General features: G+C 34.7%; 1 protein-coding gene across 1 annotated transcript; it reads right to left on the minus strand.

The window, feature by feature from the left end:
• Positions 1-11,873: 11,873 nt before the first annotated feature.
• LOC147565159 (uncharacterized) lies at positions 11,874-14,432 on the minus strand. Its single transcript, XM_086651660.1, has 3 exons — positions 13,526-14,432; positions 12,846-13,225; positions 11,874-12,749 (listed from the first exon to the last, which is right to left on the minus strand). The coding sequence occupies exons 1-3, from the start codon at positions 13,587-13,589 to the stop codon at positions 12,147-12,149; spliced, it is 1,047 nt and encodes a 348-aa protein (XP_086507786.1). The 5' UTR covers positions 13,590-14,432; the 3' UTR covers positions 11,874-12,146.
• Positions 14,433-15,260: the final 828 nt, after the last annotated feature.

Consider the following 15,260-nt stretch of genomic DNA (forward strand, 5'->3'; position numbering starts at 1 on the left):
TATTTTTGTTCAAATTCTTGATGCCTAGCGAGAAAATAATCCATGATTAACACTCACCAAGACGTAAGTAGGATAATTTTTAGGATACCAAGCAGAACCAAGACATCTTTTAATTGGAAATAGGAGCCTACCTTCATTTGAAGTTTGAAAAAGAAAGCCGACAGACACGTGCACCCTGGGGTTAAGCATTTGAAGCCAAAAGAGGTTAGAAGCTGCTAGAGTACAGCACAAGGCTGATGTCGAAAGCAACCAAAGTGACAGCTTAAATTTGCGCTCAACGCTATTAGGACCCATTGTGTGGGTCTATTGACTAAAATGTTTAATCCTTGAATAGAATATAGAGAACATTCAGGTTGTAGTCTTAGTTAGTATAGGGTGTAGTTTGTGTGTAAATGGCCGTCCACCCTCCGACGGTTGGGCCGGCCGTCTAGAGTGTAATGTCATGAGTTATACTAGGAGCCCTACTATGTCAAACATGGCTGGCTGGAGAGATAGATAAGTAGCTCCGGACAAATACTTGATAGAGATAGAGTTAGAGAGATGGGTCCCTACCACATTCATGAAACTTGCAAAATTTTGTATATCATAAATTCTCTTGCTCTTTTCTCCCATTCATAGTTAGGAAAGATTACAAGGAACCATTCAATAGTGAGAGAAAGATAGAGACAGAGAGAGAGAGAAAATAGAGACTGGGTTATCAACCGAGTTTCCAAGTCCAGGATAAGTAGTTGCCGATTGGGCAGATGGAGAGGGCACTTTACCAAGTGCTTATCTTTCACTCTCATTGGACTTTTATGTCAAATTTAGACATTTTGAATTTCTAAAGTTTGAATTTCACAAATTTATGTTTTATTTTACTTTTTAATGTTTTTTGTACGTTTGTTTCTAAAGTAAAACGCTTTATTCTCTGAATCATGTCTGCCCACATAGACTTGTAAATGGTAGCTTATCGGATCGGATATCGGTATATCCGTATCCGAATCCGTTAAGCTATCCGAATATCCGAATCTGATAATTATTCGACGGATATTATAAATCAATGTTCAAATCCGAATCCGATAATATTAACTTTTAACCATTAGAAATAAATCTCTTATATATTCTTATGAATAAATTTAAATTTTTATTATTTTTTATATTACTTATCAGATACGGATATTTATCGGATCGAATATTAGTGTATCCGTACCCGATATCTGATAAGCAGATATCCGATAAGTAGTATCCGAATCTGCATCCGATATCCGAAATTTCAAATATTTTTTAAATTTGAATACGGATGCGAATCGGATGTCGAATGTTCGGATACCCATTGACAGGCTTATGCCCACATATCCCGCCGGAATAAATACAGGGCGTGAGACACTTTCCCTAATTAATAGTAAAGCCTTGGAGCAGTAGGTTAACATCTAATGTGGGTTTTGGAATTTTTTATGTAGTGGGACCATTCCTTTGCCTGCTATATACGACTTTTTGGTGTCATTTTCCATTTATTTTTGTAGTTGTGATTTTTTCTCAAATTTGAAACCTCATTTAAATATATAAAAAGAAATTTCGATCTAAAGTGAAGTCATTGACAATGTTATGGTAACCAATGGATCTTCATATATTAATACTTGAGATTTTTTTTTTTTGAGAATTCGACTACTTTATGGTAACCGCCTACTTTTTAAACTGAGAATGAAAGAGGCCTAAAGCCCGACAAATTATTACATTATTCATAGCCTAAATTAGGTAGGATAAATCTTGATGGTAACTGCTTCCACCGAGACTCGATCCCACAACCTCATGGTCTTAAGAGGGGTGTCCATCCGTTACACCAAAGGGTGGTGGACACTTGAGATTCATTATTCTAATATTGTATCAGAAGTTATAGTTTTGAAGATGATAACATCCCTAGATTTATACTTCTCACATGACATTTGTTGGCGCATCATTCTTTTTGAAATTTACAATGCCATATCAAATTAATGGGATTACATATTTCAGAGGCTGCTATCTTTTTTTTGAGTAATGCTAGAGAACAAAAAAAAATGAAGAACAATTATCACGTTGCTAATTCATTATCCCAATTGGATCACGTTGCTAACACATTATTCAACTGGTCAAATTAAGGAGCTTCATTGAAACCAATCTTAACAAAAGATTAATGCTCAACTGTTAGCAGTAGTGATATCTCTGCATATGCTTCTAGAAGGAAACTCGATGGACATAAAATAAAGATAAAATTCTTGTTTTGTATTGCTACGTGGTATAAAGACATTGTTTCTAGTTAGGTAGTATATGGTACTTTAGATCAAAATAAAAAGACTAGATTACAAAGAGTGGGTTAAGCAAGGTGATTAAATTAATCATGGTTGTTGCATATCAAAAATTTAAAAAGATATTAAAGAAAGTGAAGAGAGAATCTGGTATTTGTTTAGGAAACATTACTTTAGGCCGAGAAAGATAAAAATAAAAAGTATATCTTTATCACTTTACGTAGGACAAAGAAAATTTTGTTGTAAACCATCCAATACATGTGGAGGTTGGAGTGTTGGGTGGCCACTATAAATAAAAATACTACGTGCCACATTTTTTTCAAATAGGATTCCGAGAGTCAGTTACATGAAATTAATACATCATGAAAATGAAAATACAGGACAATTGGATTCTTGAGTAACATATAAAGACCATTTAGGTAAATTACCACCTTAAAAATTGTATGTAGGACCTCGTACTGTTTTAGAGGGATGGGTAACCAATTGAATTAGTGGGTGTGTTATGTGTTTAGATTCTATAAATGTTTGGATTCACAAGTTTGGATAAACCAAGGTCATTAGCAATCCCTTCATCAAAAAAAAAGGTCATTAGCAATCAAAATTGGGCAAACTCACTTGTATGGCTAAAAAGGTTTTTAGTTGGGAAGTGTTGTAATTTAAAGGGTTCACTCATATAAAGTCCAAAAGGATCGGCCAATGGGTCAAAGTCCAAAAATTTATTTTTATGGACTTGTGGAAATTACAACCCCAATTCACTCTTTTCCCTCTTGTTTATGGTGGCTTTATCTTTAAGGCTGCGTTTCTAGTTATTGACAATGGTACCCTCGATGCACAATTTTATCTCTCCTCAAAGAGTTGTGGAAATGTCATGGGTCGTAATGTTTATGACTCATTCTACTCATGATGTATCTTATGAATATACGATGGTATTAACTTGTGTGTCAGATAATCCAGTTTTCAGCCAAGATTGTTTAAAAACATTGAGAGGGAGATCAAAAAAATCGATTATGTGAAGGTATAATCCGTGCCTGCCCTAACAGACAATTCGGTCAAATTTTGAAATTGCAAAGAAAAATTAGGGGGTTCAATTTTGAGAGGAGATCCTAATGAGATGGATACATTTTTTTTTTTTTTTTTTTTTTGAGGTAATGAGATGGATACTTAAAAAATGAGATGGATACTTAAAAAATGTGAAAATGAATCTTCAAGTATATGAGGTGTGATGAAATAAGTAGTCCATTTTAAAGAAAAAATATAATTTTTTTTTTTGATACTATTGCCCTAAAATTCCGGTAAATGACAGTGAGGATGATGCATGTGTGGGTCCCATACCTTCTTGAAAAGCAAAGAGTTGGTCCCACCTAGATGAAACAGCCAATGTTATCCTGCCAAGTCCAAACATGAAAATAACTATTTGCATACCGAACCTACTAACCCAATAAACCTATCTAGCTGACATGGCATACATCTGGCCCTCTAAATTGTTCCATCATTTTCCATCGACGCCTAAGAAAAGCTTGCATCCAGAAATCGAGTTTCCAACGGGATAAATGTCGGGTGGAAAATATATTTATGAAAAAGTAAAGCTGGAGAAGGGAATCTCTTTGTTTTTTTCTTTACCAAAGATGGGGCAGCAGACACATTTAAAATAATAAATTCCAGCAAGGGGGAGCTATCAATCAATGTCATACGTGTCAAAATGGGACCTAGTCCATTCAATAATGGGACCCACAAAAGAAACTAGTGAATGAAATAAGGTCCACAAATACTTTGTTTAATTTGTTAATATTTTTGGGTTATAGTGGATTTGATGTGAAAGGGATTGGAGAGGGAAAGAGGGGAAGTGGGGAAACAAAGAGAGATGAGAGATGAGGATGGGCATGTGCAGGCCTTGTGAGAGAGAGGAGAGAGAGAGAGCCTTCTTGCTTCTTGACAAAAGAGAGAGAGAGTGGAGAATGCTATGAGAAGTCAAATGGGAAGTGAGGGGAGGTAACAATGTATTATGTATGTGCTAACTCGAGTGTGAATTGGTTTCAAGTTCTACTTAAAATTCACATTTAACCCTATTCTCTTTTGGGGGTCATGGTTCACAAGCAATTTATGTATGGGCAGTGGCGGACCCAAAAATTCTTCTTTGTGGGGGCACATTTACTTATATTAAATAATAAAAAACGAATACCATCTCAAATGACGAATTGTCGAGGTTCATTATGAAACTCTACCAAAACGAATTATAAGTTTGGATTGCGAAATAAATAAATAATGGGCATTCAAACCAATGATCCTATATGTGATGGAAACACTCATCGAATTAGATTACCACTAACCGTGAGTTGATTTGACTACAATCTAATTACATAAATAATTAGTATGCACAATTAATTTATACAAAAGCCAATAACTACAAATTATATGTTAAAAGAATAAGAAGACATTTTATCTTGAAAAAAAATCTTCATAATCCATATTTCGTACAGAATAATGAAACGAAAGGTAATATGAAGACGTAAATAACTCTACCGGAGTTTGGATGAATTTTAGCATAAAAGAAAAGTCAATCTCGAATTTGCAAAAGAACAAAAACACAAAAAAATCTCATCAGAAAAGAAGAGTATTCGAAGTGCCAAAAGCTAACTTTAAAAAAAGTTGGGACAAAAACAAATTACGCAAAAAAATTGTGATGGTTAAAAGAGTATTCGGAGTGCCAAAAGCTAACATCAAAGATAGTTGGGACAAAAATAAATTACCCAAAAAGAAATGGTGATGGTAATGGATTTCGAACTCATGACCTTTGTAGTAGAAAACTACTACCTCACCATCTAGCCAATTCCTGTTTCATGTTAAGATTTAACAACTACTCAGATTTTATTTAGAACTGACCTTAGGAAATTTTGGAATCACATACATTTTCAACTCGGAACCCACTCGGAGCCGTGGGGGCACGTGTCCCCATAGGCCCCAACGTGGGTCCGCCCCTCTGTATGGGGTATTGTGGTGTCAAACTTGATCATGAATTCATGATCTTTTTGTATGAACATAGTAAATAAAATTCTAAAACCTTCATCTAAAAAAAAAAATTTCTAAAAGACCCCATAATAAAAAAAAAACATATCAAATTATAGATGAATTTAAGCTTAGTGATTGATGTTGTTATATCATAGGCAAAAAGACTCCCAAGATTAAGATTAGACATTTAGACTTCCTTTGTTGGCACGAAAATATTTAGTTAAGAAAATTAGGGTTATATATTTAGGCTAATTCATTGAATTAATTAACATTACTCCCTCACCACGAAAACAACCTAATCTTTATTATATGTTTTAGTCTTCCTCTCATATCCCTACCGCCGACATAACACTCTAATTTTAGTCTGCCAGTGTATTCTTATCTAATTGTTAAATTCAATTAATAATTTCTCTTATAATATTTTGATTTTTCGTTCAGTTCATCATTTCAATTTGTATTTGTATTTGCATTCTTCCAATGTGCACGAGTTATAATTAATAGAAAAACAGCAGAGATTAAGAGGTCTTCTTTGAAATTGGTTACACTAGGAAACACCAATTTTAACTAAAAAAACAACTCAGAAATTAAATGATGTAGAAACGCAGCGGAATTAAAGATATGAAATAACTAAATAAGAACAATGAAATTAAAGATCAAATAACTCTAAATAATAAACTTTATTAAAACTTCAATGGGGTTTTTCTCTCAAATCTGAAAATAATAGACAAACTAGATATCCCTCTTATAGGGTTTTGGACTTTCCTAGATAGACTTGAATTAGAATTCCTAAATAATTAAATACTGCAACTTGCCTAAATAACTGGACTAACTCTGGACCTTTCCAATTATTGGAAATATTAAAATAGCATAATTCCTAAACCAAAATTAATTAATAAACATACTAAAATAAGAACTTTCTAAGTCTTCTCTCCTTGGCCGGTTGGACCATGACCGGGTCCGGTCATGGAATTAGTCTCCATGCCGGGTGCCCCTGCATCAGCATCCTCTTCCCTCAAGAGGTTCGTCCCGAACCGTTTGTGAAGAGAATGTAATTCCTCCGATCCATCTTCAATTGGTAATAATGTCACAATCTTCTTCTTCCATGGAAATTCATAAACATTCGAACGACCACGGTAAGTGGCATCAACATCAGATTGCCATGGCCGTCCTAATATGATGTGGCATAAATCCATATCTGTAACATCACAATTAACTGTAGACACATAAGAAGAACCAATAGAAAGATTAATAGTACACATATGATCAACTCTTGTAGTAGTACCAGACTGAATCCAAGCTGTTTTATATGGTGTTGATTTAATCACTGTAGGAATACCTAAGAAATTGACTAGTTTAGTAGAAATCAAATTCTCTACACAACCATTGTCAATCACAATAGTACAAACTTTATTCAGTACTGTTCCCCGTGTAACGAACAAATTCTTTCGTTGAGATAAATTCCTCTTGAAAGGTGTGAAAAGAACTTGTCGAGTGAGTAACATAACCCTATCACCATTGTCGGGAATAGTGTTAATTCGTTCAAATTGATCCTCATCTGTATCCGAATCAGCTTTCTTTTCTACCAAATTAGCTTTACCGCGAGAGGGGCAAGCATTAGAATAGTGACCTGTTTCAAAACAACGATAACACTTAACTGGTGGAGGCTTTTTATAAGGATTTTCTGTTAGTGATTTAGTACCGTCTTCCGCCTGCTTTGATTGATCTAATTCATCTGGTAGAGTTCTGACTGTTTGATTTCTCGTACTATGTCCTCGAAAAATTGAACGTGAATCAGATTCAAAAGACCGAGCTACACTAATACATTCAGAAACCGAATTAAAAGCTCTCAAATTAACCAAATCTTTAATATCATTACGAAGTCCGTCCTTGAATTTTTCTACTTTCATTGACTCTGAATCTGGGAGATTAAGTCTAGTAATAAGTCTTTGGAATTCCGAAGCATATTCCTCAACGGAACGTCTTCCTTGGCGGCAACGTAAATAATCAACACATAGTTGGTTCTCATAATCCGGAGGGAGAAAACGGGAGAACATTAATGGTTTCAATTCTAACCATGAAGAAATAGGTGGAAGGTTTAATAAACGACGATTCTCAGATTCCTGTTTCCACCAAGTAAGAGCAGTTTTAGATAAATAACCAGTTACACAACGTACCTGTTCAGGGCCTTCAACTTGCATAACATCAAAAAATATCTCAAGTCTAGAGACGTAATCCAAGAAATCTTCAATATTAATCGAACCATCATATGAAGGTACCTCCATTCGAATACGGTATGATGAACTAGGATTTGGAGATTCGATGTCGGTGGGTGGAATGTAGTGATCACGTTCGGTTTGGTTGCTTTGTACTCCCAAAGTTTGTCGTTGTTGTATGTTGGTTGGACGGGTGAGAGTGGTAGTAAGGTCACGGTTTAGAGAATTGGTGGAGAGGTGGTCTCGGTTTCGGTTGACCGGGTGGTTTTGATGACGTTGGTTGGTAGTGTTGTCGGGTTGGAAAGGGAGGTTGTGGTGTGGTTCGGTTTCAAGGGGGCGACGGTGTTGTGTAGGTTGTGTGACCGGATCAAAAGGTGTGGTGGTTGATCGTGTTTCGGTATGAGGGTTGTATTGGTAGTGATGTTGATGGTACGGTGGGTTGGTTTCGATTGGGTTTGTTGGGAATGATGGGTATCGGTTATACGGGTAAAGGGTACGTGGGTCTTGTTGGGTCGTAACGGTTCCTAAAGGGCCAATTGGTTGGGTTAGGTTGGTGATGTTTCGGTTGTTGGTTTGTGGAGTGGTGAGGGTATTGTGATCGACCGAGAGGTGGCTCTCGGGTGGTGGTCGGTGTGGTGTTGTCGTCGGCTCGGGGAAGGAGAATGATGGTGGTGTTGAAGAGTGGGTATAGGGGGGTAGCTAGGTGTTGGAAAAAATGTGTTTGGTGAATAGGAGGTGGTGAAGGGTGGTGTTATAATCGGTGGAGGGTGGCTAATGGTGTGGCCGAAGAGTGGTGTCGTCGGTTCGGAGGAGAAACTTAGAGGGGGAAACCGAGTGGTTGTGGTGGTTGTGGTGCCCGTTAGTGGTGAGGGTTGATGTGTGATAGTGGTAGGAGGTGGAGTTTGGTTTTTACACATACCTTCAAGTTGTTTGGAGATGATGGTGATTGAGTCATTGAGTTGATCGAATCTTTTATCGATTTTGTCGAATTTTTCTGTTGTTTCCTTCTTGTACTCATTGAACCCTTCTTCCAATTTTCTTCCTGCAGATAGCCCTTCTTTAATGTTGTCCCATTCAGAAGAGAAAGTTGGTGATTTCTCCTTAGTTGGTGTAGTAGTAGTAGTATTAACCATGATGATAAAAGTGATGAAGAAAAAAAAAAATTATGGCTCAAGATACCACTTGATGTAGAAACGCAGCGGAATTAAAGATATGAAATAACTAAATAAGAACAATGAAATTAAAGATCAAATAACTCTAAATAATAAACTTTATTAAAACTTCAATGGGGTTTTTCTCTCAAATCTGAAAATAATAGACAAACTAGATATCCCTCTTATAGGGTTTTGGACTTTCCTAGATAGACTTGAATTAGAATTCCTAAATAATTAAATACTGCAACTTGCCTAAATAACTGGACTAACTCTGGACCTTTCCAATTATTGGAAATATTAAAATAGCATAATTCCTAAACCAAAATTAATTAATAAACATACTAAAATAAGAACTTTCTAAGTCTTCTCTCCTTGGCCGGTTGGACCATGACCGGGTCCAGTCATAGAATTAGTCTCCATGCCAGGTGCCCCTGCATCATTAAAAATTTTGTTTAGAATTTTACGATTTATATTTGTTAAATTATTGTGGTTTATTAATTTTAAGTGTTAAATATTGTTGATAAAGTAAAATAAAATAGACTATGAGAAAAAATAGGTATGGAAAATGAATATTCACCGTCAGGAAGAGATATGAGAGATCGGAAAAAAAATAGGAAAGCAATAAGAATAAAACTATTTTCGTAATTTTTAAAAAATGGGTTTTACTAAATTCCAGTTAAAAGAAAAGATATCTCTAATTAAACATTAGTAGTAAGAAAGTAATGTTATATTTCCCTTAATAGACAGTGTAAAAAAGAAATTTGTGCTTCTTTAATGTCTTATTTACTATGGAGATGGTATATCAACTGATTTCTTGATTATTAAAATTAAAATATCTAGAGACAACTCAATCAGTGGCCTTGTAAAAATGGAGTGTTTGGGCTCCTCAGAAAAATAATAATTATGCTGATAATGTAGATTGAGCCAACCAACTTGGCAACCTTCGTGCACAGTCCAAGTCAAAGTAGTATACTAAAAGAGCTGCTATAATGATGATATTTTGCTTTAGAAGCTTTCCAACTTAATTATATGACACCTTTTGGTGTGTGTGTTAGCGGGGCGGGGGCACAACTCGCATCCTCCACCTCACGGTCCTGACTCTTTCTGAGAGTACTCGGAGAGATGTCTCCAAATTGTTAGGCTTACTTAGTTCATTCCACTTTGGGTTCAATTTGTAATTAACCAGTCGTTTTAGACCCATAAGTGTATGAAAATTGCTAAGATTATTTCGGTTTGAGGTTGGAATGGCGACTCGTCGGCTTTAGAGTAGCAAACCAATGGCAGATGAAGGCGAGTCTTCGTATTATCATAACAACTGTGAGAATAGTCCCACATGAGAGAAGAGGTATCTAGCAACCAAACATATAATGTCTAGGTCCTCCTCGCTCATTGTCAATTAATTTTGATTTGGATGACTACAAACTTAACAACAATTATTGATTTTCATCTTATTTCTTTTATTTATGTTTTGAGAAGATGTCGTAAACTCGCAAACACTTCAGCAAGTGTAGCGGGGAAAGAAGATAAAGAAAGATTATAGAATCTTTTTTTCTTTGAATTCTCTCTTAGATTTACTATAATTGTACCGTCAAGATATTACATGTTTAACAAAACTATCAAATCATCTTCTTTGTCATCAACTTCATAACAAATCTCCTTTAACAAAAAAAAACTTCATAACAAATCTTAATTTCATCCTATAAAGCTTCAATTTTAATTGTGGAAGTACAGAGAGAAACTAGAGAGAGGAATGATACCATTATGAAGTTCTGATTGTTGAAAGTGTCTTGAATATGGGTTGATATCTAACTCCGTTTAGATCTCCCAACCCACTTACAAGGGCTTCGGCATGACCCATTAGCAGAGTTGATCACCGAGGAGCTGGTATGCTAGACAGGCTCCAAGGAAGAGTTGGTATGCTAGACAGGCTCCAAGGAAGAGCTGGTATGCGAAGCAGGGCCCAAGACAAGACTCTTTGTTATGTCGTTTATTAATGTTAGCGGTATCCATGTATATTTCAGATTTCGAAAGAGAGAGTTGATGAAGCGGTGCGTCAGTGAGATTAGGATTTTAGTGGCTATATAAACTAAAGCCCTTTGATATCTATATAGAATTCCCAAGAATCTTTTGTATTATTTGTTTGCTTATCACAGTGGAAATAATCGCGTCGTGTCATCGTGGAGCAGGTCTCACCAACCGAACCGCGTAAATCTCTTGTATTCAATGTGATTGTTTATTTCTTATTATTTTTCTTGGTTTACTCGATTTCGTCATAACATTGACTGTGAAGTACCTAGTCTAGAAAGGGAAGAAAAAAAGAGAGAGAGAGAGAGAGTAGTATTATCGCGAGGTCAAAGAAAAAGATGAGAAAAGAATATTTCCCAAAATGTCATCGAAAGTTATTCAAAGAAAAATTGGAAGGTCGTTTATACTGATGAAAGTTTTGGAGAAATTTTTTTGGTAGAATTTTCTGTTACAAAACAAATCTTTTTTTATAAAGGTAATACAATATCTGTATTTCGAACCTAAAACCAAGTCATTTATTGGTCCAATATGCAAGTTGATTCACAACACCCTTATATTCACCCGTACCAAACTATATATGAGATTTTCACGTTATTTGACTCCTCGCTCAATTCTTTCAAGATCATTATAATCTTTGCTCCTTCGAGTAGGACAAATAGGACATCGGATTCAATTGAGAAATTTTCTTCTTAAATAAGAACATTTTTTGGTTAAAATTTAGACAAGACCGTACTCTAAATACAGATAACCTTTTATTTAGACAATTTAGATGAACTTGAATCCACCAACTAATTTTCCAAATTTCTATCTTATAAAGAGATAAAAATTGAAATCCTTACTTTATGATACTAATGAGCTGGATAGAGACTAATCAATCTACCTATCAATACCCTTCTATGTCGTCGTAACAACATGCTTTTCCGAAAGAAAAATAGTTAATGTACAAACACGTCTGTACACTTGCACCCCTATGGCGAGGGTAGGGTTACAACATTTCCATTGAGACACTCAAATTCTAACACTCAGATTTTCACATATGATTTTTTAAAATTTTTGTCAAAATGATTCTCCAATATGACATTTTGTAGACACTCTGTTACGAGGTGAATGAATTTATTATAGAGAGTCTGATAATAGATTGTGGCGGACCAAATTCTTGATTTGATACATGTTTCGAAAACCTAACCTTCTTCTTTATCCTATCATGAGGTTACTTTGGGATCATCAAAGAGACCAGTTCATTTTTAAAAGGTTTTTACAGCAAAATTCAATACTACCATCTGCCATTTCCCATACTTAAAATTCTAAAAACGTTATTACAGATCTCTCCCTTATTCTTTTTGGTAGTGGCTTGAGATTTTTTTTTTCATGGTTTCATCTTTTCATTTTAGTCCAATTTCTACAAAGTTTCATTGATTTCTCCACTTAGTCTTTGAATTTTCATAGGATCATACACCCAAATTGAATCATTTTGATCTGGAAATTTCTCAACTCCATTGATCAGGGCAATACCAATGAAGGGTAGGAGCTTGATCATCAGAAAATAAACTACAAGCAGCTGGTTCTTCAGCACCAAAGAAATTATGTTCTTCCATCTTTAAGAACTGCCCATAATTATGCTGATAATTATGTTTCTGGGTATTCATTGAATTAATCTCTCGATTAGATTCTGAAAACCAATTGATTGATGAACAATTCTGTTTCTGTTGTTGAAGAACACCTGATGATGAAGAAATTGCAGCATTATTTGGACTGTTATTGTTATTATCTTCGTTTAAAATCGCACTCGAATCGCTATCAGATGATCCATCTTTCAAGTCCCCATATAAGGAAACACCAATCAAAACTCCATTATCATTGTTGTTGTTGTTGCTGTTGTTGTTGTTGTTGTTGTTGTTGTTGGAGAAATCTTGATTTGGGTCTGTAGTTTCTGATGATACAGTTCCACCACCAACCATGGATGATGAAGAGTTCTTCATTTGATCAAGAACTTGATTCTCAGAGTCCATCATCAAGATCTCTTCTTTAATTAATGGTGGGTTTAAGCTCTCTGTATTTTCTTCTTGGAGTTTTGATTTAAGTTCTTTCAGCTATAATAATCATACACAAAACAAGTTCTAATTAGATCACTCTGTAATTAACAAGTAATAAGAACATAAATTAGGGTTTCAAAAGAATGGTTTTACCTCAGCAAGAAGAGCTTCTTTATCATTTTGAAGAGCATCAAAATTAGCTTTAAGAGAATCAAAATTGGATTTAAGAACACCATAATCTCTTTCTAATTGTTTAGTCTTCCATCTAGCTCTACGATTTTGAAACCAAATTGCAACTTGTCTTGGTTGAAGACCTAATTCTTGAGCTAATTTAACTTTTCGATCTGGTTCGAGTTTGTTTTCGACTTCGAAATTCTTTTCTAAAGCTTTAACTTGTTCAATATTTAATCTTCTCTTTTTCTCAGAGAAATGCCCTGTTTCTTCTACACAATCTTCTTCATCTAAACCATCTAACATAGATTGAAACCCTCTTGTACTATAAATATTCTTCCCTCCTCCTGAAATCTTCTCATCTATACAAAATCAAAATTAATAGAGAGAGAGAGTGATTAGTTAGTTAGAGAGAGAAAATCAAATCAAATCAAAATGTGCTCTGAAATTAAGGAGGAGCATTAAATTTAGTTCTATAAACAAGAACACAACTAGACTGTCGGAAACAGAGAGACTAAAAAAGTAAAAAAAAAGAAATTAAGGGCAACTTTTAATCAATCATAAACAGAGTAAGAACCAACAAAATTATTACTCTGACATTAAATAAAAAAATGGGTAATCTTTAGAATCTACTAAAAAAATAAAAATTGTCTGAAATTTACCTGCAGATGAGTGACAGATGGAGATCAACCCACTTAGTGAATCTGAATTATCTAGTCTCTTCATGACTAGAGAAAGAAAGAGAACTTGAAGAGATAGAGATAGAGAGAGAAAGAAGATAGAGAGTGAGTGAGTTTGATGATAGATAGAGAGAGAAAGAGATACCCTTTTGCTTGAATTCAACTATTTGAATTATAAAAAAGCATGATTTTTAGTTCTAGAAGGGATGATTAATGGTGTAAATTGTATGTAATAAACAGAGTTTCTGAACAACCAAAAGTCACTCATGGCTGCCCAATCTTTCTTTCTTTTCATAATTTTTCCTCCTTTTGATCTCATCAAAAGAAGAAGAAAACAGAACTAACCCAAGTTACCCAAACCCTAAAAAGAAGAAGAAAAGTTACATATATATATCAATGAAAGAAAGCAAGTAATCAATGAAAAAAACAACAGAATTTGATGAATTTAAATTTTGATTATCAACAACAAAGAAAAGGGTACCCAAATTAAACAATTTTAGAGAGAGAGAGAAAGATTGAATTGAAAGAAAGGAAAAGAAGAGTAGTGATGAACAAACAAACCAAACAGGTCACAACCCGCTGGCCATTCTTTCTTTTCTGTCTTTAAATAAAGACAGTAGTAAGGTTAGATGTGGGGTTAAATTCTGACTCTAGTTAAGTAAACCTCAAATGAAATTAAAACCCAAATTTGACTCAAATGCAAAATGAAATTCACTGGGAACAGGTAATAGCCAGTTTCCATCTACTTTCTTTCTTTGTTTTTCTATTGATTTCAGAGATATTTTGTGAGAGGAGAGAGAGAGACAGTGTGTGTGTGTTTGTAGTGGCAAAGAAGTAAATTTGGATTCTCTATTATCTAACTGACTATAGCTTCTCATTGGATAAGACTGAGGAAAATAGTGCACAATCTAGGGTTTTATGTAGGTACCCAAGTACCCAACTTGGCTTGGATCAACACAGCTGATATTCAAGACTCGTTATCTGTTTCATACCAAATAATGACATCTCAATTGACTGTCTTATTAAACACGAGTAATAGTCGGTGGAGCCATAATTTCGGCTCAAACTGTGTCAGGTATGTGGTCGGATATGACTTACAGAGAGAAATTACAACACTTTTTCTTTCTAAATCCTGTCTTACCACATACTCTGGTAAGTCTTCGACCGAAATTGTGGTAAGACAAAATCCTATTTACAGTCTTATTAAAATGTATACAAGAACCAAATTGAGTCAATTAACATTAGAAAATAAAGCAAATGACAATGAGGAGGTAAGAGGTTTTAGGTTCATTAGCGAATCTTCTTACGCCCTTATGAAACTTTTTCGCAAATAATAATTTTGATAGTAGATAAAAATTGTTTCAACAAAAAAAAAAAAACAAAAAAAGATAAAAATTGGAATGAACTTTACCTTATAAGCAAAACTCACGTGGTACGCTACTATGTGAGCATCAATACAATATATCTTCTTTGATGTGCTAATTTTTGTTGAGGCACGTTTGAACTATTTTCTAAACTATATATACTCTCTATGATGCAAACGTAATAGATACACATTCTCTAGACAGTCTATCTCCGTAAACTTCAAATTTTAACTAGTTACCAAATAAATCTTACAGTTAGCTATTCAACTCGTTGAAACTTTAGACATTTATAAAGAAAAAATTGGGTTAATAGTACCTGAGGTCTTCGTACGCCAATTCGAAATACTCGATCA

This window comes from Eschscholzia californica, unplaced genomic scaffold, assembly GCF_041429995.1.
Source record: "Eschscholzia californica isolate CP2 unplaced genomic scaffold, dmEscCali1.0.p SCAF_1, whole genome shotgun sequence".
NCBI classification, from domain to species: domain Eukaryota; kingdom Viridiplantae; phylum Streptophyta; class Magnoliopsida; order Ranunculales; family Papaveraceae; genus Eschscholzia; species Eschscholzia californica.